This window comes from Drosophila teissieri, chromosome 2R, assembly GCF_016746235.2.
Source record: "Drosophila teissieri strain GT53w chromosome 2R, Prin_Dtei_1.1, whole genome shotgun sequence".
Classification (NCBI taxonomy): domain Eukaryota; kingdom Metazoa; phylum Arthropoda; class Insecta; order Diptera; family Drosophilidae; genus Drosophila; species Drosophila teissieri.
The window spans coordinates 10,287,455-10,314,348 of record NC_053030.1 but is presented as its reverse complement, the minus strand read 5'-3'; the positions used below and the strand labels follow the sequence as shown (position 1 = coordinate 10,314,348).

General features: G+C 45.5%; 13 protein-coding genes across 13 annotated transcripts; 6 read left to right on the top strand and 7 right to left on the bottom strand.

Annotated features, from left to right (window-relative positions):
- Positions 1 to 103: 103 nt before the first annotated feature.
- On the top strand, positions 104 to 1,976 carry LOC122613604 (probable cytochrome P450 6g2). The gene is made up of 2 exons (XM_043787841.1): positions 104 to 1,413; positions 1,472 to 1,976. Exons 1-2 carry the CDS (start codon positions 145 to 147, stop codon positions 1,757 to 1,759), a joined length of 1,557 nt encoding a protein of 518 aa, XP_043643776.1. The 5' UTR covers positions 104 to 144; the 3' UTR covers positions 1,760 to 1,976.
- A 114-nt stretch (positions 1,977 to 2,090) lies between these two features.
- On the bottom strand, positions 2,091 to 4,730 carry LOC122613603 (cytochrome P450 6g1). The gene is made up of 4 exons (XM_043787840.1): positions 4,556 to 4,730; positions 3,550 to 4,046; positions 2,688 to 3,488; positions 2,091 to 2,630 (listed from the first exon to the last, which is right to left on the bottom strand). The coding sequence occupies exons 2-4, from the start codon at positions 4,012 to 4,014 to the stop codon at positions 2,322 to 2,324; spliced, it is 1,575 nt and encodes a 524-aa protein (XP_043643775.1). The 5' UTR covers positions 4,015 to 4,046; positions 4,556 to 4,730; the 3' UTR covers positions 2,091 to 2,321.
- A 159-nt stretch (positions 4,731 to 4,889) lies between these two features.
- LOC122613348 (methyltransferase-like protein 25) lies at positions 4,890 to 7,158 on the bottom strand. Its single transcript, XM_043787479.1, has 3 exons — positions 6,778 to 7,158; positions 6,527 to 6,718; positions 4,890 to 5,971 (listed from the first exon to the last, which is right to left on the bottom strand). The coding sequence occupies exons 1-3, from the start codon at positions 7,156 to 7,158 to the stop codon at positions 5,063 to 5,065; spliced, it is 1,482 nt and encodes a 493-aa protein (XP_043643414.1). The 3' UTR covers positions 4,890 to 5,062.
- LOC122613350 (small nuclear ribonucleoprotein F) lies at positions 6,022 to 6,515 on the top strand. Its single transcript, XM_043787482.1, has one exon. It carries the CDS (start codon positions 6,174 to 6,176, stop codon positions 6,438 to 6,440), a length of 267 nt encoding a protein of 88 aa, XP_043643417.1. The 5' UTR covers positions 6,022 to 6,173; the 3' UTR covers positions 6,441 to 6,515.
- Positions 7,159 to 7,162: 4 nt separating the features above from the next.
- On the bottom strand, positions 7,163 to 7,872 carry LOC122613349 (LTO1 family protein C191.08). The gene is made up of 2 exons (XM_043787481.1): positions 7,727 to 7,872; positions 7,163 to 7,667 (listed from the first exon to the last, which is right to left on the bottom strand). The coding sequence occupies exon 2, from the start codon at positions 7,586 to 7,588 to the stop codon at positions 7,163 to 7,165; it is 426 nt and encodes a 141-aa protein (XP_043643416.1). The 5' UTR covers positions 7,589 to 7,667; positions 7,727 to 7,872.
- Positions 7,873 to 7,997: 125 nt separating this feature from the next.
- Positions 7,998 to 9,760, bottom strand: LOC122613347 (WASH complex subunit 1). Its single transcript, XM_043787478.1, has one exon. It carries the CDS (start codon positions 9,694 to 9,696, stop codon positions 8,194 to 8,196), a length of 1,503 nt encoding a protein of 500 aa, XP_043643413.1. The 5' UTR covers positions 9,697 to 9,760; the 3' UTR covers positions 7,998 to 8,193.
- Positions 9,761 to 9,949: 189 nt separating this feature from the next.
- On the top strand, positions 9,950 to 10,366 carry LOC122613351 (protein transport protein Sec61 gamma-1 subunit). Its single transcript, XM_043787483.1, has one exon. The coding sequence runs from the start codon at positions 10,053 to 10,055 to the stop codon at positions 10,257 to 10,259; it is 207 nt and encodes a 68-aa protein (XP_043643418.1). The 5' UTR covers positions 9,950 to 10,052; the 3' UTR covers positions 10,260 to 10,366.
- Positions 10,367 to 12,073: 1,707 nt separating this feature from the next.
- Positions 12,074 to 13,194, top strand: LOC122612241 (endonuclease G, mitochondrial). The gene has a single exon (XM_043785713.1). The coding sequence runs from the start codon at positions 12,145 to 12,147 to the stop codon at positions 13,075 to 13,077; it is 933 nt and encodes a 310-aa protein (XP_043641648.1). The 5' UTR covers positions 12,074 to 12,144; the 3' UTR covers positions 13,078 to 13,194.
- Positions 13,086 to 15,838, bottom strand: LOC122612240 (T-complex protein 1 subunit epsilon). Its single transcript, XM_043785711.1, has 3 exons — positions 15,605 to 15,838; positions 13,909 to 14,890; positions 13,086 to 13,833 (listed from the first exon to the last, which is right to left on the bottom strand). The coding sequence occupies exons 1-3, from the start codon at positions 15,710 to 15,712 to the stop codon at positions 13,295 to 13,297; spliced, it is 1,629 nt and encodes a 542-aa protein (XP_043641646.1). The 5' UTR covers positions 15,713 to 15,838; the 3' UTR covers positions 13,086 to 13,294.
- Positions 15,839 to 19,251: 3,413 nt separating this feature from the next.
- Positions 19,252 to 23,887, top strand: LOC122612498 (ornithine decarboxylase antizyme). The gene is given in 4 exon segments (XM_043786171.1): positions 19,252 to 19,592; positions 22,299 to 22,455; positions 22,457 to 22,508; positions 22,567 to 23,887. Coding segments are annotated over 4 exon segments (816 nt in total). The 5' UTR covers positions 19,252 to 19,515; the 3' UTR covers positions 23,097 to 23,887.
- On the bottom strand, positions 20,508 to 21,925 carry LOC122612499 (small nuclear ribonucleoprotein Sm D3). Its single transcript, XM_043786172.1, has 2 exons — positions 21,302 to 21,925; positions 20,508 to 20,793 (listed from the first exon to the last, which is right to left on the bottom strand). Exons 1-2 carry the CDS (start codon positions 21,618 to 21,620, stop codon positions 20,657 to 20,659), a joined length of 456 nt encoding a protein of 151 aa, XP_043642107.1. The 5' UTR covers positions 21,621 to 21,925; the 3' UTR covers positions 20,508 to 20,656.
- A 757-nt stretch (positions 23,888 to 24,644) lies between the features above and the next one.
- LOC122613539 (histidine-rich glycoprotein) lies at positions 24,645 to 25,573 on the top strand. The gene is made up of 2 exons (XM_043787754.1): positions 24,645 to 24,804; positions 24,936 to 25,573. Exons 1-2 carry the CDS (start codon positions 24,793 to 24,795, stop codon positions 25,323 to 25,325), a joined length of 402 nt encoding a protein of 133 aa, XP_043643689.1. The 5' UTR covers positions 24,645 to 24,792; the 3' UTR covers positions 25,326 to 25,573.
- A 508-nt stretch (positions 25,574 to 26,081) lies between these two features.
- Positions 26,082 to 26,850, bottom strand: LOC122613540 (neuropeptide-like protein 31). The gene is made up of 3 exons (XM_043787755.1): positions 26,698 to 26,850; positions 26,582 to 26,641; positions 26,082 to 26,512 (listed from the first exon to the last, which is right to left on the bottom strand). The coding sequence occupies exons 1-3, from the start codon at positions 26,704 to 26,706 to the stop codon at positions 26,309 to 26,311; spliced, it is 273 nt and encodes a 90-aa protein (XP_043643690.1). The 5' UTR covers positions 26,707 to 26,850; the 3' UTR covers positions 26,082 to 26,308.
- Positions 26,851 to 26,894: the final 44 nt, after the last annotated feature.

Sequence of the window (26,894 nt, the reverse complement as noted above, 5' to 3'; positions counted from 1 at the left end):
CACTTCCATTCACAAATAGATTCATTCACAGCACTCGGGATCATCTTGATGATCCCATCGTAGAGTTTCCGCTTATCCAAAGCTTTAACCCAGTTGAGCTGGCACTTTTTGCGCCAGTTGGACATTTGGTTTGGTGGCGTGAACATGGAACTCGTACTGCTAATCCTCCTGGTATCCCTAATAGGAATAGCCTTTGTGGCACTGCAGCAGCACTACTCCTATTGGCGGCGAATGGGAGTACGCGAAATCAAGCCCAAGTGGATAGTGGGCAATCTAATGGGACTGCTCAACATGCAGAAAAGTCCCGCGGAATTTATATCCCAACTGTATAACCATCCCGATGCGGAGAACGAGCCCTTCGTGGGCATCCACGTGTTCCACAAGCCGGCGTTGCTTTTGAGAGACCCCGAAATGGTGAGGAATATTCTTGTCAAGGATTTCGGTGGATTCTCCAACCGGTACTCGAACTCTGACCACAAAGCAGACCCCTTGGGATCCCAGAATATATTCTTTCTGAAGAACCCCGCCTGGAAGGAGGTGCGATTCAAGCTATCGCCCTTCTTCACCGGCAATCGATTGAAGCAGATGTTTCCCTTGATCGAGGAGGTGGGTGCCAGCTTGGATGCCCATCTTCGCCAGCAGCCGCTGCATAACGAGCGGATGCGCTGTTTCGACTTGGAGGCCAAGGAGCTGTGTGCTCTCTACACCACGGATGTGATATCCACGGTGGCGTTCGGAGTGAGTGCCAACAGTTTCACGGATCCGAAGGGCGAGTTCCGCCGGCATGGACGATCAGTGTTCGAGTTTAGCCTTCAGCGGGCGGCGGAGTTCACTCTGGTGTTTTTCTTGCCCCACCTGGTTCCCTTTTTTGGATTCAAGGTGGTGCCGGCGGAAGCTACTAGTTTCCTGCGCAAGACTATTAACTATGTGATGTCGGAGAGGGAGAGATCTGGACAGAAACGCAACGATCTCATCGACATCCTCATTGAGTTCCGGAAGAGCACGCAGCAGGCGAAGACAGCTGGGCTAAAGGATCAGTTTGTGTTCGAGGGCGATATCCTGGTTGCCCAGGCGGTACTCTTCTTCACCGCGGGCTTTGAGTCCACCTCGTCTACCATGGCGTTCGCGATGTACGAGTTGGCCAAGGATGCGGATGTACAGCAGCGACTGAGGGAGGAGATCAAGGAGGCCCTGGTCGAAAGTGGGGGTCAGGTGACGCTGAAGATGATCGAGTCACTGGAGTTCATGCATATGATTCTGCTGGAGGTGCTGCGCATGTACCCGCCACTACCGTTTTTGGATCGCGAGTGCACTTCTGGAAAGGATTACGCGCTGGCTCCATTCCACAAGTTCGTGGTGCCCAAGGGAATGCCCGTTTACATTCCCTGCTATGCCCTGCACATGGATCCCCAGGTGGGTTAAAGGGATCCCCTAGAGTTGGATAAATAACCTAAACTCACCCCCTTTTCAGTACTTTCCACAACCCCGGAAATTCATGCCGGACAGATTCTCGCAAGAGAATCGCAAGCTCCACACGCCCTACACCTACATGCCCTTTGGCCTGGGTCCGCATGGCTGCATCGGCGAACGATTCGGATTTCTCCAGGCGAAGGTGGGTCTGGTGTACCTGCTGCGCAACCACTTGGTTACCACCTCCGAGCGCACTCCACATCGCATGCAGCTCGAGCCCAAGGCGATTATCACCCAAGCCAAGGGCGGCGTCCAGCTTCGATTGGTTCGCGATCCTTTGGGCGTCTAACTCACCTGGATACCTTGGATAGCTTGGATATTTTGGATACTTCGGATAGTTTGGATATGTCTTTCTTGGGAGGGGGCCTATGAAGCCTACAACAACTGAATGGAAACTAAGCAGCAGAGTCGCGTGTTTCGGGGTTTAAAATTGAGCTGGTGTCGCATCTTAAATGCGATTTGATTGGCAAATTGCGTGTTCTATCGCCGGAGAAAGGGAGTGCAATACCTTCCATATATAATACATATGTAGATCCAAGCCCATCTGTATGGACTCTATTTATGCCCTGGACTAGAGTCATTAGGTTATTGATACATTTGGGAGATGCCTATGCACTGAATTCATAATCAAGAAGATTACATTTATTTATTGGTGGCGTAATTGAGTAGCTTCTCAACACGCAGATTAAATGTAATTTGATAATGATTTTGTTTTTATTTAGTAGACTGGGCGCCGCTTCTGACACGGCGTTCTATTGTATAATGTGCCAGCTGTCAGAAGGCGATTACCCCGTCAACTAATCACTCTTACCAACCATATACTACACACTAAAGATCACAGTTCGTGGGATTCATTGGACCGATGTGGCGCTCTCCTCGTAGAGACGATCGTTGATCACCTCCAGATGGATGCCGCCGTCAGCCTGGAGCACGAAACCCTTGGGATCGAATTTCATTTGCTTCATGGTGGCCTCGCAGTCCCGCACCGAGTGATTCTTCAGCAGGCTGACCAGTCCCAGCTTGCTCTGGAGCAGGCCAATCCGACTCCCAATGCAGTTGTGTGGTCCGGAACCAAAGGGTTGATAGGCCATGGCCACTATAGACTTGCGGTTCTCGGGAGAGAAGCGCTCCGGGTCGAACTGGCTGGGATTTGTCCAGTACTAGGGATAAAAAGATAGTCAAAGGGGTCTTATGTAGTTCTTAATGGCATCGAATACCTTTGGATCGTGATGTAAGGCATAGATGGGTATAAACACCGGGGTTCCGTTCTCAAGGGTATAGTCGTAGAACGGCTTCAGGCTCAAGTCCGGCTGTCCCTGCACACTCTCGTACTCGCGGTCCAGGAACGGCAGCACCGGATACATGCGCAGCACCTCGTCCACCACCATGGCCAAGTACTCCAGCGATTGGATCTTCTCGTAGGTCAATGACCCACCGCCCTCCAGCAAAGCCTCGTTGATCTCGGCACGCAGGCGCTGCTGCATCTCGGGATGCTTGGCCAGCTCGTACAGAGCAAAAGACATCGTCGAGGAGGAGGTCTCAAATCCCGCCGTGAAGAACACCCCGGCCTGGGCCACCAGGAAGTCCTGGTTCTTAGCATAGTGAGGTTTCGAGGGCTCGGCAGCCGCCTCCTTTCGCAGAGCCACCAACACATCTATGAGATCATTGCGGGGCAATCCTGATTGCTCTCGCTCCTTCATGACATGACCAATGGTGCTCCGCAAGAAGTGGGAAAAGTCCGGCGTGAAGAACTGGATGCGCAGCAGCGACACCAGCTTGGGCAGGAAGAAGGCCACAAAGAAGTCCTTGGCACGGGATATGTTGAAGGTAAACAACTTGCGTCCGTAGTTGCGGAACTCTGCGTTGGGATTCTCCAGGCTGTTGGCACGGATTCCGAATGCAATGGTGGCTATGCTGTCCGTCGAGAACTGTGCGCAGATCTCCTTGATCTCCGTCATGAATTTCCCTGAGCTCTTCTCTCCATGTCTCTTCAGTGCCAACTCCAGATCGTTTCCAATCTGTAAAGCAAAAAAGGTAATTCCCTTATTAGGAATAAAATGGAATATGAGAAATCCTTACCTCTTGCATCAAGGTGTACATCTGCTTAACCTTTCCGCTGGTGAAAACGGGAGTGAGCTTGGTGCGAATGTCCTTCCAATGGGCATCTCGGACGAAGAATAAGTTGTTATAGCCCAAGGGATCGCGGTGGGGATCGCAGCGGGCGTAGCGGTTGTGGAACCGACTGAAGTCCTTGATCAGAATCGATTTGATCAGTTCTATGTCGCGAATAACCAAGCCGGGTTTGTTCATGGAGTAGATCCCCACCACAGCCTCGTCCGTCAGCCGAGGATCGTTGTATATCTCCGAGAGGTGCATGCCAAAGGAGTTCTCCATCTTGAAGACCACCTTCGTGTTTCCAATGATCGGCGTGGGTGGGACATAGGGAATGCCCTTGCGCTGCCAGTAGCTGTGGTTTCGCTGGAACCACATGTAGAGCGCCACCAGTGCGGCGACCACCAGAAAGAGGAGCTCGGTCAACACCATCACGGGGATGTCGATTTATGGGGATTTACCCTCTGTAAGTAGTCGCTTGATTTAATAATCAAATGACAGGCCCTTCAGCGTTATCTTATCTTGATTACATTAGAAACAGGCAGTGCTAGCAGAGTAATCTAGAGTGATTTGATAGACTTGTTTACCCAGATTCTATTAAACCAGCCATACTAATTATTTTTATCTTTCTCACTCCAACGCGAATTACAATTAGTTATGATAGCGGCATTACGTCCAGGATTTATAATATGCTTATAGTTATTTATTTCTGCTATATCTACACCCAACTAAACTGCATGCAAAGCGAAGCAAAGACCTTTTATCGCGAACTAAGTCTGCCACTGAAAAATCGCTAGCAAGGAGTTAACTCAAGCTTTATTAAATAAACGGGAGACTACTATTTGTTTATAGCAAATATCTGCAATTTTTCTTTGAAACCTGTTCTCTAGCTCTTATTGTTACAGGACACCAAGTAACACAAAATCTAAAATAAAAATATTCAAATTTCATTAATTCGAATTTCATTCCGTACTTTAAATATACACTGGACTTTGATGCGTAAAGCCACACTACTTATTCACAACTGGCCTAATTCGCAACTAGTTTTTCCAGCAATCTCAAGGAAACGTTTAGTGGATTAAGTCTGAGCTCCCGGGCACACAACCGACAATTAAAGCTCTACGCACCGCACTTGAAGCGATTTTAAATGTTGCTTGCGTTTTTATACTCAAAAGTGGCAAAAGTTTTGAGATAGCAATTTCTAGTGCTTATATATAAATTCACCTGTGTGATGGAAAAGCTTTAAAATACAACAAACAAACCTATCGTAAGAATCTCAAAGCAAAACAAGCGTGAGACTGAAGTAATTACAGCTCATGATTACATTTATTAAATGATTTTTACGTTAAACATCTTGTTTAGCGTTTGTGTATTAAAGTGTAGTACGGTTTTAAAAGCATTGCGTGCTTTGATCTACAAATAATTAAACAGAACCGGCTTTTCCGTCAATCTTTTGATACATTTTTGAATGCCCCTATCGTTACGCCAGTGGCTTTATAGAAACAATTGCAAAATGCCTAGGCGAAATGACGGGATCAAATAAATTTATAAGATAGCTGCGTTCATAGCCAAGTTCCTTGAGGTAGAGCAGGCGATCCAGGAGAATCAGACTCTCCAGTACCGGAGCAAAGGACATACGTAGCAGATAAAACAGATCCAAGTAGTGCTTGTCCACAGCATATTCCTGGAGCAGGGATTGAAGCTCTTCTTCTTCGACAGCTGCCAACCATGGAGCCTCCAGTTTAGTGGCACACTTTTGAATGTACTCCTGGAAACTCTCGAATTTCCGGACCTTGCCAACCTGCAGTTCGTTTTTCAACTGCGGGGCATGGCGGCAAACCAGGATCTCCAAAAGAGCTCGATAGTAGAGCGTTACATTTGGCAGCTCTTTGGCATCCACGGTGCGTTCAATTGACTGGGCCGCCAGCATCCGGGCATTGCGACCCATCCGCACTTTTCGCTCCTGGAGGTACTGGCTCAATGGGAATCCGTAGTCCGTTTGCAGGTCCATCAGAGCCTTATTGCCAAAGAATTCCTGCTGCGAGTAGCGCTCCCTCAGCAGATGATAGCAGCAGCCAACGTTACACAGTAACCGGCAGTCCGTTTGGGCATGGAAAACCTGAAGACAGGTGGCCGCCAAGTTGCCACACGTATGCAATCCAGTAAGGCAAATGTTTGGACTGTCTTCGGGGCCTAACTGAGTGAAATGCTCCGCCAGCAAGGCGCCAAAGTTAAGTTCGGTGGTTATAAACTTGGCCGTTGTCTTATAGTTTTCTAAGGCTGGCGCACTCTTCGTGCTGTCCCTTGCTGGCGACTTTTTACCCCGTCTCTTGGGCGTAATTCCTTGGATTTGCAGCTCCGCTCGTTCCGTGAGTCCGTTCCAAGCGCGCTGAAATGAAATGAAATTTTAATTTTGGCGGCAATGAATGGTTTTCCAGCACTGTTCTGCTATGCCATTCTTCTTCTTGCTGTGGTATATTCTAGCAGCGCAGATGCGGTCACACTATACTAAAAAACGCGAAAGGCCGGCGATTTTCGGCACGCTTGTTGTATTATTTTGCTAAGAAACCCAAGAAAATCAAATAAACACAATGTCGGCTGGTATGCCAATCAACCCCAAGCCCTTCCTGAACGGCCTGACAGGAAAACCGGTGCTGGTGAAGCTGAAGTGGGGTCAGGAGTACAAGGGCTTTCTGGTCTCAGTCGACGGCTACATGAACATGCAGCTGGCCAACACGGAGGAAGTGATCGAGGGCTCCGTCACCGGGAATCTCGGCGAGGTGCTCATCCGCTGCAACAACGTGCTGTACATCAAGGGCATGGAGGACGACGACGAGGAGGGCGAGATGCGCGACTAGCCAATGGATCCACTTACACACACCTTACTTATAAGTCTACAAAAGTAACCTAATAAAGCTAACTTTATTTTGTAAGCCTGGCCTACCTGCAGTTTGCGATTCCGACTCAAGGCGTTCTGCGTGTTTTCAGTGTTCGCATCAATGCCGAGCACACGGTGACCATACTGGAGCGCCAAGCGCGAGGAAAGATATCCCTTGCCATCGCCCGCGTCCACAATGAAGCCGCCTTGACCAGAGCTCTTTACAAGATGGTCCACAAGTGCGGCTGTTAGTTCCACCTAATCGGAGAGATTAACTTATTTCTAATATTATTTTTTGTAACTAAGAGCTTACCTACCTCATGACACTTTTTGGCGCTCATAAACTCTCGAATGCTTAGCTGTGTGGAGTTCTCCTGTCCCTCAATAAGTTCCTCCACGCTGGTCAGCAATTCCGAATGAATCGCTAGACGTTCTTGCTTGCTCTTGCATAGGAATTCTCTCCATGCCGTAAACCTTATTGATTCTTCATTTTTTTTCCAAAATAGATCTTCTATTGCCAGAGCGACATCTTCACTGCCAGAGATCTCACTTTTCAGGGTTTCGGAAAGAAAGCAATCCCAGTGTTGGTCCGTCAAGTAGTTCACCATGTGGCAATTGACAAAATCCCAGTGAGGATTGAGGAATGCCAGTAAACCATCCAGACGCCTCTGCAACTGCGCGATTCCCACTTTCGACATGTTGCTAGAAGCTGTAGTCTTTATGCTCGGCAGAAATTGTTTCTGGAGGCGCTGCACCAGGCGTTTTTTTGGATCCCAGCAAGGCACGTAGGCGACGATGGGAGGATCGAATGTCCTGCACTGCACCTACTATATCCGCCTGCGGATCGTTGGTGCGCGGAAACTCCTCGATGAGTGAGCGCAGCTGCTCCAAACTGCGGCGCACCTTGTCCGTGTGTTTTAGTTGCTGCTGAGCCACCACCTGGCCCAGAATCTTGCCGAGCTCCTCGCCTAGGGAGACTCCCTGGGCGTAACCCAATTTGTAGCCTTCTTCGTTGCCCTGCTCCTGGCCGTCTTTCAGTCCCTCCACGTAGCCCAAACGTGCTTCCTTCTCCTCAGTCAGGACAATTTCGTCAAAAAGATCGTTTATATCCCGCGACGGACTTGTCATTATATGTGGTTTTCCCGGATTGCTTGTAAAAGCTCTCCTCCAGCGCACAAGTAATGCTTGTCCTTTTCTTTGATGAATACTACAAGTATTTGGTAACTTTAAAATTTAAATTCGTTTGTTATTTCAACTTGTTTTTACCCGAAATGTGATTCTCCTGCGGTATTTTACAGCACTGGCAGTGGGCAACACAACAGCGCTGTTATGACGATTTAACAGGGGGATTCATTGATTTCAAATAGGAAAATACATATTAATTTAAACTCGATTTCATAGTTATAATAATTTTTTAAACATTTAATATTGAGTTTATATTAGTACAAACAACTTTTTAGTGTTATATGAAATCACAAAATGTTTAATTGTAGATGTTAATATTTATCAGTTCATGCTTTTAATAAAAAATTTCACATTTTTGAGTTATTATTTTTATTTAACTGGTTGACTTTGACCTAATTTGGCATGCTCGCTTGGGCACAGAATTTGGAATTCGTTCTAGTGATTGGTATGCTTTAAGCTAGATAAGCTAGTGCTTTAAGCCAGCCAAGGCACTTAAATCGGTGCTAAAGCTAAATAAACGAGAATGATTCCTATTACTCCGGCATTCACTAGTTCCACCCATCCTCGTCATCCTCGGAGTGTGCTTCATCGCTGGACTGAGATCCCTTGCGGGGCTGCACCGGCGGCGGAATAACGCGGGAAAGCTGCTGCATCAGGGGATTGCCAGCGGTGGCCTCCCCGGGATTTTGGCTCCCAGAAATTCCCTTGCGTCGAAGCATTAGCTTGTTGTGAAGGTCCGCCATCAGGTCCCCCGTGGCAGCGGCTCCCGCCTTGGAGCGAGTGTTGTCCACCACGTCGAGCGGAGCAGCCGCCGGCGACCGCAGACGACCGCCGTGCACTCCGCCTGCGTTTCTTATGGCAGCCATAAGCTCAGATCGCGGATCTTCAGTAGCTGGAGGCGGAGGCGGCATATTAAGAGGTGTTGATATTGACGGGGAAAGCGGTTTCACAGCTCCTTTTGTGGGAAAGGGTGGCGGTGACGGAATTCCCATCGTCTGGGCTGGCGGAGGAGGTGGAGGCGGCGGTGGTGGCGGAGGAGGCGGTGGTGGTGCAGCCATAACTGGCGATGGACACTGTCCCAGACTCTTCTTACGCGCAGGCCCTGGAATGTGCGTCCGCGCCGCGATGGCTTGCACTGTGATTTCCTGCTCCTCGAGACCCAAGTCGGGCAGCTCCGGTAAATCACCGAACTGATGGGAAGGGGCTATTGGTGTTTGCTCTTCTACTGGCTCATACTGCAGGTCATTCGCTATGCCGGGTAGATCGGGCAGATCCAGCGGAACATCAATGGCGGGTGCAGCCAAGGCAGCAGGATTATAGCGCAGGTCCCCAGCTGGAGTCGCGAGTTTGGTGGTGCCATGGGCCAGAGAATGAGGCGCCGGAGCCAGCTGCTTCTCGGCGGTGAGTCGTGCGGACTGACTGGCAACGCGTCGAGCATTTTGCGGCGGTAGCGATCGCTTCCAGGCATTCAGATCCTCGCCGTAGGCGAACTCATTGGTGTTAAATCGCATAAGCGAGGGTACGGAGCGCACTCCACCCGCAGGAAGGCTTCCCAGGCCAGCGGTCCGATTGGTTATCTTCCGCTCGGCGACCAGTGGCGATTCCTGCTCCCGGTCGCCACGTACGTGAAAGAAGATGTCCGCATCATCCTGCTTCAGCTCCGCGGGACTGTGGCTGCTGTAAGGCCGCTGTGGCTGTTGGTCCACCTGCTGCTCCATCAGTGGATTGGCTGCCACCTGTGGAAAGGTGGCTGGCAGCGGGGCCAGGACGTCGCTGGCCGGAAAGCGGGCGGGTGCAAAGATCTGGATGGCCCGCTTGGAGCCAACGAGCGCATCGATTTTCGCCTGGGCGCGCTTCACACGATTGTTTATGTCCTCAACCTTTGAACCATTTCTCGCCAAGCGGGCATCGATTCGCTCGAAAATCGAGTTTATGGTTTTGTGTAGACAGTCCAGGGACTGGGCTGCTTGGATTATGGTGTCCTCGTGGTGCAGGTCAGTGGCGATAATGGCCACCTGGTAGGGGCTGTGCAGGTAAGGTGACTCCTCCATTTTTTTATCGCAAAAAATTACATATTTATTGCAATTCTACTGTTGTTCACGGTAGTGTGACCAACACTTAGAGCTACACTAAATTATAAAAATTGGGTGTCAAGTGATTTGGTTAAAAATAATGGTAGCATGGGTTTTTTATTTAAAATTAAGCTAAAAATTAATTAAAAAATTCAAATATATTAATATTTTTAACAAATAAAAATAATGTAGAAACCAATCAAAAGGAAAGCGTCCATTTTAAGTCCATTTTTAAGAGTTCAGCATCTGGTAACACTGCAGGAAACGACACGGCAGCAAAATAAATATCAGTTCACTTTATTGAAAATTCTTGGTTAAATACTCATAAATACACAATGGACAAGGTTGTTAAATTCGCCGAACCCGGACGCGCCTTCGCCAAGGACTCGATCCGCCTGGTAAAGCGCTGCACGAAGCCCGACCGCAAGGAGTTCCAGAAAATCGCCATCGCCACCGCCGTGGGCTTCGCCATCATGGGCTTCATTGGGTTCTTCGTCAAACTGATCCACATTCCCATCAACAACATCATCGTGGGATCCTAGAGAGCGGCAGGTGGCCCCGGGACCGGAAAGAGATTACATGTAATTAACGATTCCACGCGGATCTTTAGCGAAATAAAAAGCCCCCTCTTCGGATTATACACACACAATATGCACATATCTTTGACTTGGGGTTAAGATAAGAAGGTCTGGTTATAGTTTGGTTTGGAAGGTTTTGGAAAATCGTGTGAGGCTAGTGTCTACATTATTATTGTGCTCAGGAGTTTTAAATATATTTCCGAACACAACTGAGCTTCAATTTTATTGTACCAGGTTAAATATTAAATCTATGCTTGGAGAGCAAGAAAAAATGTCCTTTTTATTTAGTGTTTTTATTGCTTCTAAATTTTGAAATTTGTGCGTTTTGCAGTAAGACAGTTTCATTGGTTAAAGCTCTTAAAATCGGAATATAATATGAGAAGTTACGGATTACTAGTTGTAGCATGGTTATTGTTAGCAGAAAAGAATAAACATTAAATTTGGCCATTTATAATTATGTTTGGGGTGGGGCTTACAATTCTTTCTAGTTTTTGCAGCACTCAGATCGTTCAGAAAAATTGTTCTTCAACTTTAAAAATAAATAAAAATGTTAAATATACTTAAGTTTTGAATATACTGGCTTATTTACTATTATAATATAAAATATAAATTTAAAATGAGTTCATTAATATTAATAAATAAATATTTTTGTTTTATCTTTAGATTTCTATCCTTTTTTGTATGATCACTTGAAATGAAAATTTTATCCATATTTTTGCTCTCTAAATAAATAAATAACAACAAGAGCAATATCTTAAAAAATAAATAAATGGTGAACATCAGTAAGGTCACACTATTCCTTTTTAGTTCCATGGTAACGCTGCATATGGTTATCGAGTATGTTTTAAGACGTGGCAACGCTTGCTGAGTGCTTTGATTTTGAACGCCAAAGTGCGTATTTAAAAAAAAAAAATGAAAAAGGTGCTTGAAAGGGGAAAACCTGCAACGCGGAAAGCTCATAGACACGAAGGCGCCCTGGCCCTGAAGGAGGGAATTTTGAATTTCCAGGACAATATATTGCAGTTCGGGGCGCCTCTGTTCTTCGTGGTGGACGTTGGTCAGTTCCGGATGCTGTGCATCGCGGCCAGCACGGAGCACTGGTTGGCCGTGTACAAGAGGGGCGTACATAGCCGCAGACCAATCGTGTTGCGGAAGGAAACCCTAATTCTTCTCTGTTTCTCTTACTAGACCAAAACCCAACAATGTATGTAAACAGGATATGTTTTTAGAATATGTAGCATAACTTTTATAAATAGCCAGCACAGCCAGTACCTCTGCTTGTCCTACCACCACCCGCTTCCACATCAAATTTAGTTAGTCATTCCGATTTGGTAGTGACTAGGATCGGGATCAATCAGAAAAACGGCACCCAGTAACTTGGATAGAAACGTAATTTTGAGAGCAAGCGTGGAAAAGGACCCCTATCCAATATTAATAATGTTCTGTTTTTAGTTTTAATAATTACCGTTTATGAGGAAGAGGAATACTTGGAGTGTTGCCTCTTATCGTAGAATTCTTTCGGTCTTTTGATAAAACCCGCAATCTGATGCCATGTAAATCAATACGATCAATAACAATTGTATTGTATTTCCATCTATATCTGAAGTTGCCTTGCTGTGGATTGTGATTATATATTATACGTTATTAAGTCCTTAATTAGTTCGACAATTAGACCTTATTAGTCCTTAATTCGACAAAACAATAATGTTCGCAAGTATTTGCACCACTTATGTCTGTCACTGTACTTCGTTTGACCGCTCTAAACTTTGGTCACACTAAAGTACCTGAATTGTGCAATAGCGGTTGTTATCTGTTCGTTTTGTGCAGATTTATAAATCAAACTGCTTAAATGAATAGTCCACGAGTGGGTGGCGTATTAGCCCTGGGTGCCACTGCCCTGGGCGCTTTTTACCTGGGCACCCACGTGGAGCGCGAACGCCGGCACGATGGCTCCACAAGTGGCCTCCCGCGGCTGCCTGGTCTGCCCACCTTTGGAACTGTTTCGGCCGCCAGTTTGATTCCCGCCCAAGAGAGCAATGTAAGCCTAGCGGCAACTCCGTCGCGGATCGGTCAGATCATGAAGTACGGTTTCCCGGGACTCGATCACGTGCGCTCCCACTCGGACTACGTTCTGTCCTACGATCGGAGGAACCGAGTGCCCCACTGGGTGTTCGAGCACCTAACGGCCGAGTCGGTGGCCAAGAACGATGCCGTGGACAGGTCGAAGTGCGATTTCAAGCAGGACGAGAGCATCCACCCGTTCTTTAGGTCACAAAACACGGACTACCGCCGATCGGGCTATGATCGCGGACACATGGCTGCCGCTGGAAATCACCGACTACACCAGAAGCACTGCGACGAAACCTTCTACCTATCGAACATGGCGCCACAGGTGGGCCAGGGCTTCAACCGGGATGCGTGGAACACTCTCGAGGCACACGTGCGCAGACTGACCAAGACCTACTCAAATGTGTTCGTCTGCACGGGTCCACTGTACCTACCGCACAAGGAAGACGATGGAAAAACGTATGTGAAGTACGAGGTCATCGGCTCTAACACCGTGGCTGTTCCCACACACTTCTACAAAGTTATTGTGAGCGAATCCGCGGACCACAAACTCCACATGGAGTCATACGTGATGCCCAACCAGGTGATCAGTAACGACACTCCCATCAGCGTGTTCCAGGTGCCGCCAGAGAGCGTGGAACGCTCGGCGGGATTGCTCTTCTTCGATCAGATCAATCGCAAGCAACTGGCCACCATCAATGGCAAGAAAGTCTAGTCGATGGCTTAGTTTCGTTTAGTGTATTTGAACAGGGATAGCCCCTTGTTTAATGTAATTTTCTTCTTTTCCAAAGAACTTGTGGATTAATAAAATTAAACAATTAATACAGATGTACATAGAGATGAGGCTTAACGCGGGTGTTGTTCGTGCAGAGATAGCGAAGCGAGGGGATGTGAATCTGAAACTAGATCTGATGTGTGGTGCTTGGCGGTCGTTACATGCCGCCTTCGTTCTTAGAGCGCACGTCGTCGATCTTGAGTATCATCTTGACGAGCTGCGTGGAGAGCAGAATCTGCTGCTTCTTCGAGTGCAGCGACTCCACCACGTTGTGGCTCTTCATGTCCGAGTCACCCGACAGCATGCAGTCCACACCCAGGCTGGCCTTCTTCTCAGCCACCTGACTGGCCTTCAGTTCCGACAGCGTCTCGATGGGATGCAGGCCGCTGTTCTCCGCCAGGGCCAGCGGAATGCTCTCCAGGGCCACGGAGAAGGCGCGGAAGGCGTACTGCTCCAGGGTGGACAGTTGGTCGGCCTCCTTGGCCACAGCCAACGAGCAGCTAATCTCGGCAGCGCCTCCACCGTAAACAATACGCGAGTCCTTCACAAGCGAACGCACCACGCAGATGGCATCGTGAATCGATCGCTTAGCCTCCGCAATGATCATGGCGTTACCTCCTCGCAAGAAGATGGTCACAGCCTTGGAGTTCTTGCACTCCTCGATGACCAGCATCTTGTCCTTGGATGTGCCGAATGCTGCAAGAAGAAAAGTTATTTAGGAATGGTTCGTATGTAAAGGAAACTAAATCCAACTATTAAACGAAAACGTACCCATTTCGCGAACGAGTCCAGCAACACCAAGTTTCTCAGGGGTAAGCTCTTCGAAACGCGGCACGATGCGTCCACCAGTGGCGATGGCAATCAGCTCGATCTCCGGACCGCCAACCCAGCGCACGGCGGGCAGCTCCTGCTGAAGCAACAGGTGGTTGGCCTCGTCATCGAAGCCCCACTGGCAGATGGCAAGGGTGGCGCCGGCGTCCTTAACCTGCTTGACCATCTGGGTGAACTTCTCCTGCTCGTACTCGCGCAGCGCCCTGTAGTCCTCCGCGGAGGTAACATCGAGCTTATGCTTGGTCTTTGGCTTCGGGGGCTCAAACGGGCAGGTGAGAATGGCCAGCTTAACGTTCTTAAGCTCCTTGGGCATCTGCGAGTGGCTGAGGGTCTTGTCTACGATAACACCCTTAACCAGCATCGAGTCCTCCATGCGACCGCCCACCTTGGTCTCGATCTTGATGAGCTCGAAGTTCACGTCCTTCTTCTCGATATCGGCCACATTCAGCACGGCATCCACAGCCATCTCGGCCATCTGACGGTGGCACTTGTTCACGATCTTGCTGCCCAGGGTGGTCATCGCGATCTGGATCAGTGGCTCCTTGTTCTTCGGGTCCACGGGGAAGGGTTGGGCGATCGCGTCCAGCTGCTTAATGGCGCACTGGGCGGCCAATTCGAAGCCATCAGCAATACGAATGGGATGAATGCCCCTGTCGATCAGTCCCTCGGCCTGCTCCAAGAGTGCTCCGGCCAGAACAACAACGCCGGTGGTTCCATCGCCGATCTCGTCGTCCTGCGACTGCGACAGCTGCACCATCAGCTTGGCGATCTCGTGGTCAACCTCCATCAGCTTCATGATGGTGGCACCGTCGTTGGTCACAGTCACATCGCCGTCGGGACTGACCATGATCTTGTCCAGACCCTTGGGACCCAGAGAGGTCTTCAGCGTGGACGCGATCTGGCGGGCGGCCATAATGTGCGTCTGCAGAACGAAAAAATTGACAATTAGCAAGTACTCAGGGTCAAAATACCAATACTTATTATAACTGTGGCTAAAGTAGAAAGTATTTTTGAATGGAACTTAGTTCTTTAGCGCAACTGCTCTTAAGTAAAGGTTTACTTTTTAATTTAAAGTTTAAATCAACTTTGACTGATATGATATTCTTATTGGATTCTACAATATACTGATAACTGAATAAAGTCTAGTATAAATATATACACAATAAGTTTCATACAAGAGCAGTAAAATCTGCAGCTGCTGAAGGAAATGTTGGTCTTTTTGGACATTACAGTAGCTTTTCATCCAAACATCCAAAGTTTTTGCAGTGCGCGTGACTCAGCCGGCAATGAAAGAAAAACATCTGGGCGGCGTTTTAACCTCAAAATCGGCCAGACAAATTGGTTTTACCAAATGCATTGTTTATTAGTGCAACTGAAGAATGAAAGCTTTCTTGGAGGAATAGCTCACTATTTAAGAAGGATATGCTCAGCATTTTATTGAATATAAGCAGCAGACAGTCTATTAAAAACCGGCTTTTTAGAACATCTGGAATGTTCCACAGACGATGCGTCACTCCTGAGACTCATTGGTCACAAAAAATTTAAGAAAGGCATTTGCCTGCGAATCTGCTCCTAATCAGCTCGTCCATGATACGGAATCCACCGCCAGGAGGTGGTAAATCGCAGTTTCATTTACCTTTATGGCATCTGTTCCTGTGATGCGCTTCTGGCGCTCCTGGTCGCGCAGGATGATGAAAGGCCGACCATATTCGTCGAACGCGAACGTACCGGGAAAGGCGCTCATGGTTTTTTAGTTGAAAGGATGACGGATTCGCACGTTTTTCCAAGATTTAATTCCCGAGTTTATTTTATTCCAACGAATGAACGAACGACAGATCCTAAATTTGACCAAGCGCGTTGTGGCTTGGGATGGGAGAAAGACCAGACTTATATCGATATTTTCAGATTTGTTTTGGTTTCATGTAAATGTATAAGTGGGGTATTCTCTTATATGTTTGATGTTTTTCATAAGTTTTAGCGATTTTACTGTCGACGCTGTTTAATATTTATTTGTATTGACACGATTTTTCATTAGTCATATCTTTAAGAATTTATTATTATAAAAATCAGATGATGGCATAACAATTCTTGATCTTGATGTTTTAAGTACATAAAATTTTAGGTAATGTCTTCTGCCAAGGAACTCCACAGAGCAATTGTGCATCATATTCTCGCGTGTATATAAAAATTTGAACTTCTGATTTAAGAATCGCACAAAATAGTAACAGCTTATTGATTCCATCCCTAACTTGCATTCTGTTATTGCAGCTAGTGTGCCCAAACTCCGGCGGATAAGATGCCCCGAAAAAAAGTCGAGGAAAAGCCTATAAAACGAAAGCCACGGCGGTATTTTCATCAGTTTTATACTAACTTTTGACGACATCAGATCACAAATTGCTGGGAGGTTTGCACCCCAATCAAAGCCAGTTTTACCACAAAAGTCAAATTTCGTTCGACTCGATTTCTTCTCAGTGCGTTAAGTTGCAACCATTAAGTGTGAAAATGCCATCCAAAATGAATAATAAACTGTAAGTAATGGTATCCAAATTGGTTGCCATACACGACGAAAAAAAGTGCAAAGTCGATTTTGTAGTGCGAAGAAATGAAAAAAAAAGAAAAAGAGAAATGAAAATAGTGCTAGGGAGTCCACGACCCCTTTTCCATTCCAATTGGTGGCAAGTAGGCTTGGTTGTAATGGTTTGTAGTGCAATAGTTTAAGTGTAACCTGCTAATAAATCGGGTAACGGTGTTGGTTGATTTTCTCACGTACGCAGACGCACATACGCACACATCCAACCAAGTGCAGCTGTGTGGGTCAGTATGTTTTTTTTTTACTGTAAAGTCATCTGTGACGCACACAGAAGCAAAAACAATGAGCTTTACGGAAATAAATAATGGAAATTGTGGCCATGTATGTACATACATATGTGTTGTGGCACGTTTCGTAAGTAAAGTAAATAATTGATTTCAGCCGAGAACTATGAAATTTAATTTTTTACTTTATTATGCCTTATTTATTTACTGTTTTGCCTTCTGTTCAAGATGGCCGCCACGCAGCGTTGCCACTTGCTTTGCGCTGCTTTAGTAATTTTGTTGATTGTAAACACAAATATATAACAATAATCTGCTTGCATAAATGCTTTCTTAATACTTCTGTTTGCAGGCCATGTTTACTAATTAATTAGCGCAAGCGACACATCATGTTTGCGCATCTGGCAACGCCATGGCCCCTCATTTATTTACAGTTTGAACCCCCTTCCAATTGGAGAACCCATAACATCTGTGTGTGTGTATGTATTTTCTCTATTCTTTGTTTACCTGTTTCTTTTCCATCGGAAATGGCATTTGGCAGTTTCGCTTAATGCAATCCAATTGGTGAAGTACTCGGTAATAACCGGTATTTCTTCCGTTCCTTTTTTGTTCTTTGCGATTTTCCAGAGTTTTGTTCAAGCTTTTCATTTTTTTGTGGGCTTGCAACTTGGTCGGCTTTCATTATGTCATACAACAACAAATACAAACGCACGCACACAACTATAAACATGGGAAAATTCCACTCGCCATTGCAGTTTTGCCTTGTTGTTGTGCGGCAAGTGAGATAGGAGAAAAAAGGATGGATATATGGACTTGCATATATGTACATACATATGTATGTAGAAGAGCGATATTGGGTCATCGGCACTTTTCTAGCAGCTTCTTTGGTCTCCTTCCACTGCTTCTACCCCTCATTCGCCCTTATCTTATCTTACGGAACATAACAAGATCTTATCCCTTATCGCGCCTATTGTTCTCGTTATACCATATAACAATTTCCAGTGCCCGTGTGTGCTTTATGACATCTTGCTTTTGTCTAACAATCCAGCTGACTGTTTGCTTAGTACACTTCGTTTTTTACGATTGTTTTTTCACTGTCGAAAGATTGTACCTGATCCCCTAATATTTGTCCAAGAAGAACGACCAGTTTTGATGTTGATTACACAAGCGCACCAATTACGTGCTCTTATCGCCTACTTTACCTATTTAGATCTAACTTGGATGGAGATCTATGTATGTACGTAGATCTGCTTTGCCTTTTTCACTTCAACTGGGCTGCTGCATTGCAGTTTCAGAGACAGTTGAAAAGCTTAACACATGGTTCTCCTTTACAAGACATATCGTTTACCGATTATTTAGGGTAGTTCCTTTCTTATCGCTTTTGCCACGTCGACGACACGTGATCGACGACGAAAGATTAGCCAAAGAATAAGCGATTGCCGTAAGTTAATACCCCAAAATATGGCAACGGTACTGGTACTATACACGTTTTTCTGGCAAAAATGTTTTCATACAGTACAGGGCACATAAATATATACGTTCATATTATTCTTTTTGTCTACGTTATAACATGAGAGCTTTTTTGTTCAAAATCTGTATAAATATTGTACGGAAAACCCTGGGAAATATACCAAATTACCTAATTTTGTTTATAAGGCCTTTTACCTGGTTTATTGATCTCCTAAAGCGGATTGTTATTTGTTTAGACTGAAACCTATTGAAAGGTACTCAATGAAAGCTGCAAAAAACAAATAAACCTCCAGTTTATTGCCGTTAATGGTGATTTTTATTAGTATTCGTTTGTAGTTATTGAGATAACCTCAGCTGTTCGTTTACATACCTACATACATATAAATACATATAAATGAATATATGATAGCTCGTTACGTTGATTTGTACCTCGTTTTACCTCCAGACCCCTGCTTATATTAAGCCCAACTATAGACTTTAATTTATAGCAGCTATCGCCTATATTAATTAGCCGTTCGTTTCGTTTGTTTTGGTAAATTCGTACAAAAACAACGGCAGACACGTGCAGCCAAAAAAATGTGGTGGGGTTTTTGACTGAAATAGCGAACGAATTTCTCTTAGACTTTGTATATTAATTTTTATGGATATTTATAGACAGGGGCTCTCTCCGTTTATTTTGTTTGCCCATTGGGACTGTAAATGCAAATACTACGTCTGCCGGCATTTTTACTTATAGTTATTTGCGCCTTATTTGTATAGCGATTCACCACTATTTGTAGGGAGCAAGGGGCTCCAATTAACCTTGGGCTCTGACTCACCCCTCGCCCCAATTCAGATCCATATCTCCTGACCAGTCTACGGTACACGTACTCTCCGGTATATTTGTATATCTCTCGGATAGAACTGGGCTATGCAGCTACATACATATGTAGATATATCGGGGGCCTACTAGTCGCTGCTACTTAATCAGATAAATGATGCCGCCACCGTTTGGATGTCGTCAGTCGCCAGACAAACGCCCAAAGCACAGCACCTCACAGATCAGCGAGCAATCTCCATATCCCAGCGGAGGAGAGGCACGGAAACCAGGCCACACTACATACAGATCCAATCGCATCGCATCACATCTTTTCGATGTGAGTTCCAAGCCCCGCCGAAGGACCGAAGCAACGCAACCTGTGATAGATAAGGAGCACATACCAGGAGACAGATAGTAGACTGCAGCTGTGATAAATCTCAACCGGAGACCAAATATTTAACTTGGCAATGACGACGTCGAGCGATGTGGTGGCGCAGCCAGATAGCCAGGGCAATAGCCAGAACGAGAACCAGAACCTCTTGTGGTACGTCAGCAGAGCCCCTTTTTTTTATTAATTGCGAAAGCGTTTTCAATTGGCTTGCACGTGCCATCGATTCGGGGAATTATTACCCTGCCCCCAGTCCAGGCGAATCCATAAATTGCATCCATTAAGCATTGAACTATGTACATACGTATGTATGTACATGCATCCATCTGGTGGTCACTGTTCCCATTCAGGCCTCTATTTCGCTCAATTCACAGTGCTCTGCCAAGTGCGCAGTTTGTTGATTTAATTGGCTTGGCAGAAAGGAAAACACCAGCACAGCAAACAGCAGAACAACAAAATGCCTGGCATATTTCGCACGAAGTCTGCCGGCAAACAATACACAAATGTACATACGACACGATATACTCGTATAGAAGGCGTTTATAGTATAGGTATCTGTATTTTTGTGCCGTCCTCATTGAATGTCTGATTAACACCTAGAACAAGTAGAGTCGAATCGAATCGAATCCATATGCGAATAAGTGAATAAAGAGAGCTGTCCGTCGACAGTCCAGAATCCATTTAATATCACTGTCATGGAATTGCTCTCTTTGTATAATATTCGACGATGCGCTATGAGGCTGACTAACCTAACCACTAAACCCAGTTCCACTTCCAGTTCGTCTGGTCTAACCTTTTGTCCTGTCTGTCCTGAGGCGCTAGCGCTCCAGCTTTCCGCTTTCAGATCCCCCACGAATAGTGAAATGAAGAGAGCTATCCGTCGACAGTCAAGTTAATACCAATTGTAATACTGTCATGGAATTGCTCTCTTTGTATAACATTCGAAAGGCGACGATTAGATTATAGATCGAATTGGTGTGCTTAATTTTAAGCCAAACTTGTGAGCGTCCCCTGGTTATGGTGCCTAATCCTTCCCACCTTTCAGGTGATTACTTAGACAAACAGTCTGCGTTTTCAAATTCAAATTCAAGTTTCTCTGTATTCTTGGCTTCTCTGCCTGATAAATACTTTACAAAATATCCGGAGAAGTTCGACCCGCCCGTTAATAATATAGTGCCCGCAACTTAGAGAATAGAAATGCGTTGTTCGGTAGGCAGTTCCTACAGGCCGCCGCGTCCTCGACCGCCGGTTGGTCCTCCCTGCCATGCTCCACGTCCGCCGCTGCCGCCCGGAGCTCCTGGTGGTCCACCAGTGCCTCTTCCGCCGCCCGGAGGTCCTCCTCTTCCTCTGCCACGAGCTATAAGGGATTTCAGTATTCATATTAATATTTGTAGTTGGCTGAGGGCATCACACACACTGCAAGGCTGTCTTTATATCATTTTTAGCTTTTACTTTTTAAAAATAAACGTCTACACAAGCTCACTGCTTTAATATGCTTCTTATTTAACACTACCTAAAAGTTGCTTCTAAAACTTTAAAAGCAAAATAAATAAAATCGATTAGTTTTAACGAGAATTACCAACTCACTTTTAAAAAACTAAAACCTGCATTATTATATTTTTGGTAGCACACACTTAAAAAATATATTGGTTTTAAAAAAAATCGACAATTTAACTACCTTACTTTGTTCACTATATATGTGGTTTTAAAAATTGGGATAGGAAAGGTTTTACTAAAATTGTGTGGAACTTGAGTTAAAAGGCAATTTATTTGAGCTTTTCTGGAAGAGCGCATAAAACAAAATATTTGTGTGTTTTAAAGACAGTCGTGCAGAGTGTGTGTGTGGGCCAAAGTGCCCGACTCACCCTGTGCGCGCAGAATGGCCGCCTTGCCCCGTCCCGCCGTCCCACCAAGTCCCTTGCCCGTCTGCTTCTTGAACATCGGGGCATTTTTCAGCATGTCGGGCAGTATGAGGAATCGGATCTTGGAGCCGCGGATGTAGACGTTCTCCAGGTTGGCGGTGCGTCCGTCGCGGTAGGTTACCGTGATCTGGGTCATCTGGCAATTCATGTTGTCCTCCGCCTCGATTAGTTTGCCGCGGTACACCTCGCCGGTGATCGTTTCGCAAGTAATTATGTGGCCTTCGGCCTCGTGCAGCACTTTAATGGGAACTCCGATCGACATGTTTGCTTGGTTTTATGTTGTTGCCTGTTCTTGTTGGTTTACTATAGATTTTTCACTGTTTTTTTTACGAAGCCGCTAAATTTCTTCTCCGCTTTTCTTTGCGCAAACGTTTACGCCGAGTGTCTGTCTGTGTGTGTGCTGCCGCTTTGACAGCTGCCGGCGGCCATCTTGTGGTGAAATTAACGCGTGAGCGCAGGGCTGCATTCGCTGCGTGACTATCGGACACAGCTTATCGGGTTTTCGATAAGACGCGCGCGTATCTAATCGCTTTAAAATAAACAACTGCAATTTGGTAACGTCATAAAGGGGAAATATTTTAATGGCTGATAAGCCTTTTGTTCTGCCTTCGTGGCCATCAGTTTGTTAGCAGCTTTTGCGACGTTCACCCACCAATTGAGTTTTACTCTGCATCATGTTGTGGTAAATATTTAGGAAGATTTAGCGATTCTAAAATCTAACCAATTCATCATATTAAATGTCTTTAGTCTTTTCTAAATAGTCCAAGGTTTAGTTTAATGGAAAATAATCTTTATTCCAAAATGCGAGTATTCATTATATGATAATTATTATAGGATAATATATTAACATTCACACAGTTTGAGGGGCGCTACAAAATCGAGACGGCACATCAAGTTCGATATGGGTTTCTAACTAAATAACCAATTCCCCTTCCCACAGCGACCCAGTGTTTAGTAGTGGCTTCGTTAGAAGAGAATTTAATGACAGCGGAATTGCCGATGGCAAACTCCGCACCATCTCGACTTCGTCTTGCGCCACGACCATGTCCTCGGAGTCCTACCGCATCTCTCTCGGCGTAGGGCCTCTGTGGTGGTCCTGATGTCCCGGTCCACCACAGAACAGATCACGATAGGGCATCGCTCTTAGCGGGTGAGTAAAGCCTATCCATGCAAAGATTATTATGCTAAAAAATGTTATTTCCCCCTAGGCTACAGCCGTAAGTCTTCGGTCGACTCGGCTGGCGGCAGCCTGTACCAGGCCAGCTCTCGGGCGTCGTCGTTGTCGTCCTCCCAGTCGGATTGCTCCGACTTGGAGTCGCAGCCCGACATCCACTCGCTGTGCTCGGAAGATGACTGCCAGGAAGTGCTGCGCCAGATCTTGCAGCACGACCAGCCGGTGCAGATCACCATCAAGCTGCATGTGACCGAGGACCAGTACACCAATTGGAACACGATTTTGAACCCAGTCAACAACTTGTTGTATGTCGCTCTGCCGAAGGAGCTTCCTCCGGCCGGCTCCAAGCAGACCTTCATCTCGCTTTTGGAGTTCGCCGAGGAAAAACTGGAGGTGGACGGCATCGTTATGGTCATGCCCAAGGATCAGCCGGAGCGGGCTCGCCTCATCGAGGCATTCCTGTTCATGGGCTTCGAGCCACTGTCTAGGAAGGCACCGCAGGCACCCCCGACTGCCATTAACGACAACGAGAACCACTACTTCCTCTATAGCATCGAGGAGTAGTTCGTTGGCAAAGGGGACGATTTTCGCAACATAAACGACTAACGAAGAACTAATATCAGCAGCAATCCAATATTTTCTTCGTAGTTTCCGCCAATAACTTTTATCAGCTTACCGTAGATGCAATGACATATTGACCCCAATGTGTTCAGTGAAAAGCAAATCAACCCTTTTTGAATCTTCGCGTTTTTGTAGTCGAAAATCGTTTGGAAATTGTCTTCGGAGCGGCTTCATTTTTGGTAGACTTTCAATTATGGCCAGCCACGTTAAGAGCCTGATCGCAAATTACTATATTAAACTATATCGACAAAATCGAACAAAAATGTAAAAAAAAGTAGAAAACTAAAAAATGTCCAAAAAAATGTATTAATCCTAAGTTTATTCGTGAATCAATATTTTGTATTTATGTTTTCATTTTCGGTCTAATCAGCATATATATTTTTCATGTTTTTCCGTATTTTATATTTAAGCTTATATATGATGTATTGTAATCCCAATTTGTTCGCACTTTAAAATATTATATATATTTTTATTCACTTTTGTACGCCCAGAGCGACGAGAATGGCAAAGTAGAAGGTTTGGAGGATAGAAAGGGAAACGCATATGCATAGAAGCTAATTACATAGACCAGCAAAAAAGCCATATACACTGTATATCCAATATAAATAAACTTATTAATCAATAGATTCCACACCAAGCTAGCAAATGAAAGCAGTTCTTTTATTTATTCCACTTTGTATGTATAATTTTCTTGATTCCAATAATAAAACACATGACTTCACAGAATTATTGAATTGTCGGCCTGATTATTGAAATGTTTCGTTAATGACGCCCACGTTTAGTGCGCATTATTATTGTTTTTGAGGGTATCTCGAGTTGAACATGGTCGAGACTTATGATTAAATTTTATGGCCCAGGTTGCCTTACCTTCCTTTTGCTGATAGCATGGATGTCCGATTTCTTCGCAGTTGAAGTGTTTTGAGTTCTACTGTTTAAGAAGTGATTCAATATGATCGTGAGAGATAACAATTAAGGGTGCACAGTCTGTCTCTTGTGCACTTTTTTTATAGGTAGTTATCTACGAAATGGGGGATTCATGGCCAATATCAATTAGAAATCATCACCATTGGGCTCTGAAAAGGAGAGTCAACATTAAAATCGAAGGGTCATGCTCACATTAAGGTAATTATTGCACTTTTGGCTTCAAAGCAGAGCTACATTTATGAAGAAGTTTAACAAAGTGATAGCCTTATATTATCTAATGCATATATACTAACTTAAAAATGAGAACCTGAAAAAAAAGTAAGTTGCGAGTCTTTTATCACAAGAATATGGAATTAACTTCTGTTTTAAAGAGACTTCTAAGTTGATCCTTATCGAATTGTAAAGCTTTAGGTAACATGTTGGGAAACTGCAATGCCAAAGTGCTTTCCCAGCTAATCTCGGCTTGGAAATCATCCAACAGCTGTCCACTCCACTGTGCGTCTGCCCCTTTAATGGGCGATAAAACTTGCCGCACTCGAAAGCGAGCCGAATATACCCATCTATGTGATATGATGGCTAGGGGCACACGCATGAGGAGATAACGATATAAACGGCGGCGGAAGAGGCTCCGAAAAACAGTCGAGACTGGAGCGTCGCTGAGTTTGCACGATCGAAAGCTGAGCAAGTCCACGGAAGTGAATATCCCGGAGTTATCATGTTGAAGTCGGTGAGTGTTGTGCCAGGTTCCAAGGGGCGGACCTTATCTAATCGCCGCTTCAGATATGTCAGTGCTTCAATTTAATTTACTATCAATCCCTTTCGATTCGCCTTGATTGCCCCGGATGTTGGCCCATGCAGATTATCGTTTTTGCCACTATCTTGGTGGCCGTGGCCTTGGCCATGCAGCCATTGGAGGACAATGAGAGGAACCACCATCTGAACCACAAGCGCCAGTTGTCGCAGCACCACCAGAAGCTCCAGGAGGTGAGGCATTCGGCCCACGATCACCTGAAACATGGCAAGGAGCTGCTCCAGAGCGGCTTCCACGCAAAGGAGCACCTAGCCCATGTAAAATCCCACCACTCTCAGAGAAAGACCAGGCAGAGCCACAAGGAGCCGGGCCACCAAAAGAGCAACCACCAGAAGGAGCACCGTCCGCAGCAGGACAACCACTCCCGAAAATCCCGATCCCACTCGAAGGGCAGCAAGCAGCATCACAAGCGGCACACGGGATCGCGCCGCCACTAGGATGGCCCAAGGATGTGGCCAAGATATATTCTATTTAAACTCTAGCTTATGTGTACAATGCTCTCTCCGAACGCTGGATTCCCGATGCCAAAATAATGCGGAGCTTGAAGGAAGAGTCCACACGAATCCGAATACAGTAACCATTCGTATTTTGCATGTTACAGACAGTAAACCCAATCAATTTAAATATATACAAATGTACTGTGACATAAGCCATGACCAAATAAACTCACATTTTATAAATAATATTGCTCAAACTTTAAATCTAGGAAATGGATACATGACCACCAATCAAAATATCATTTAAAAGATTCCCGAATATGTATGTATGTAAACTTGAAATATAGATAGAGCTTCAGTGAATTTGTCACAAAAGTTGCACTTTTTAATAATCCCTACCTGATTATGAGTTGAAAATAGTTTATTGTCTAATAACTATTATCTATAGTATCATTTTCTTTGAATCTTTAGAAAGAGATAACCGTATATATAAATATAACTCAAGCTTCTGGCTGATATGCGGTGTATAGCCCAGCTTTCTTGTGACCCCGTTTATGGCCCGAAAATTGGCCAAGTGGATCGTTAAAGATAGGTCCAAGTTAGGGTTCAGATGGTTAATTACTCGGCTTGGCCAACTCGAATTTTGCTGGATGTGCGCGCATGTTACGTTGGCCGCCTCAATTTCTTCGGAAGCGCCGACCAAGTGCCAAAAATCCGGTTTCGGACAATTGAAATTTGAAAATAATAAACCGCACATGCGAGCGTAGTCGTACATAAAGTGCTTTGTTTTTATTGCAATAAAGCCGGTCTTAATTGCGGTCTGGGGTCAAAAACTCCACTGACGTCATCGCCGTGGTTGCAAGACAGTGAAAGGGTTACAATTTAAAGGGGGCTTGTATGGTTTCTTTGGTCACTGGTGCGATTACATAGGATTTTCTGGGTTAAGGAACGCTTGTAAGTTTGGCATCGTAGTGTGGCGTCATTTAGCCCCAAACTGGATAAATCCGGGGACGATAAAAGCCGCCTCCATAGGAGCGAAATCCGCCGTAGCCCCCATACCCGGAATATCCGCCGTATTTGTAGCCCCCTCCATATCCTCCGTAATAAATGGGCGAAGGAGCTGCATAGTATCCGTAGCCAATGGTGTCCGCAGTGGAGAGATCAGCCTCCTCAGCAGGTTTCTTCTCCTAGTAAGTGATTGGATTTCATAGCTTGGTAGGGAAATTTAGAACTTATAATTATGATATGCCACCTACCTCTATAGGACCTGCGCTGATGGATCCGATGATAACCAGGCACAAAAGGATGGAAAATAACTGCAAATTTTCACATTTAGTTATTATGATAGAACAACTTGCTTTGTGAGCAATACCTTTGCCATTGTTGATCTTGTTTGCGAAATTTCACGGGGATGTACTCTAGATTTAATATTTTTCTCTCAAATTAGCAACTTTTCCCGATCGTGTTCTGGCCAGAAGCGTTGTTGTCCGTAAACTGTGATCCCCATCGACCTACCGACAATATTTATAGTGGCCCAAAACGTCCCGGAGATCGATTTCGCACATGATC

Bases quoted from the DNA above. Each gene is read 5' to 3' on its own strand.
- LOC122612499 (XM_043786172.1), bottom strand. From the start codon at position 21,620: ATGTCGATCGGAGTTCCCATTAAAGTGCTGCACGAGGCCGAAGGCCAC. The intron at 20,794-21,301 runs GTGAGTCGGGCA...AATCCCTTATAG, and splicing joins GGCCATTCTGCGCGCACAGG to CTCGTGGCAGAGGAAGAGGA.
- LOC122613604 (XM_043787841.1), top strand. From the start codon at position 145: ATGGAACTCGTACTGCTAATCCTCCTGGTATCCCTAATAGGAATAGCC. The intron at 1,414-1,471 runs GTGGGTTAAAGG...CCCCCTTTTCAG, and splicing joins CCCTGCACATGGATCCCCAG to TACTTTCCACAACCCCGGAA.
- LOC122613540 (XM_043787755.1), bottom strand. The intron at 26,513-26,581 runs GTAGGTGGCATA...ATCACTTACTAG, and splicing joins TCAGCGCAGGTCCTATAGAG to GAGAAGAAACCTGCTGAGGA.
- LOC122612241 (XM_043785713.1), top strand. From the start codon at position 12,145: ATGAATAGTCCACGAGTGGGTGGCGTATTAGCCCTGGGTGCCACTGCC.
- LOC122613350 (XM_043787482.1), top strand. From the start codon at position 6,174: ATGTCGGCTGGTATGCCAATCAACCCCAAGCCCTTCCTGAACGGCCTG.
- LOC122613348 (XM_043787479.1), bottom strand. From the start codon at position 7,158: ATGTCGAAAGTGGGAATCGCGCAGTTGCAGAGGCGTCTGGATGGTTTA. The intron at 6,719-6,777 runs GTAGGTAAGCTC...CTCTCCGATTAG, and splicing joins GCGCCAAAAAGTGTCATGAG to GTGGAACTAACAGCCGCACT. The intron at 5,972-6,526 runs GTAGGCCAGGCT...ATTTCATTTCAG, and splicing joins GTCGGAATCGCAAACTGCAG to CGCGCTTGGAACGGACTCAC.
- LOC122613351 (XM_043787483.1), top strand. From the start codon at position 10,053: ATGGACAAGGTTGTTAAATTCGCCGAACCCGGACGCGCCTTCGCCAAG.
- LOC122613349 (XM_043787481.1), bottom strand. From the start codon at position 7,588: ATGACAAGTCCGTCGCGGGATATAAACGATCTTTTTGACGAAATTGTC.
- LOC122613603 (XM_043787840.1), bottom strand. From the start codon at position 4,014: ATGGTGTTGACCGAGCTCCTCTTTCTGGTGGTCGCCGCACTGGTGGCG. The intron at 3,489-3,549 runs GTAAGGATTTCT...TTTGCTTTACAG, and splicing joins TGTACACCTTGATGCAAGAG to ATTGGAAACGATCTGGAGTT. The intron at 2,631-2,687 runs GTATTCGATGCC...TTTTATCCCTAG, and splicing joins CCTTACATCACGATCCAAAG to TACTGGACAAATCCCAGCCA.
- LOC122612240 (XM_043785711.1), bottom strand. From the start codon at position 15,712: ATGAGCGCCTTTCCCGGTACGTTCGCGTTCGACGAATATGGTCGGCCT. The intron at 14,891-15,604 runs GTAAATGAAACT...TTCGTTCTGCAG, and splicing joins CAGGAACAGATGCCATAAAG to ACGCACATTATGGCCGCCCG. The intron at 13,834-13,908 runs GTACGTTTTCGT...TTCTTCTTGCAG, and splicing joins TGGACTCGTTCGCGAAATGG to CATTCGGCACATCCAAGGAC.
- LOC122613347 (XM_043787478.1), bottom strand. From the start codon at position 9,696: ATGGAGGAGTCACCTTACCTGCACAGCCCCTACCAGGTGGCCATTATC.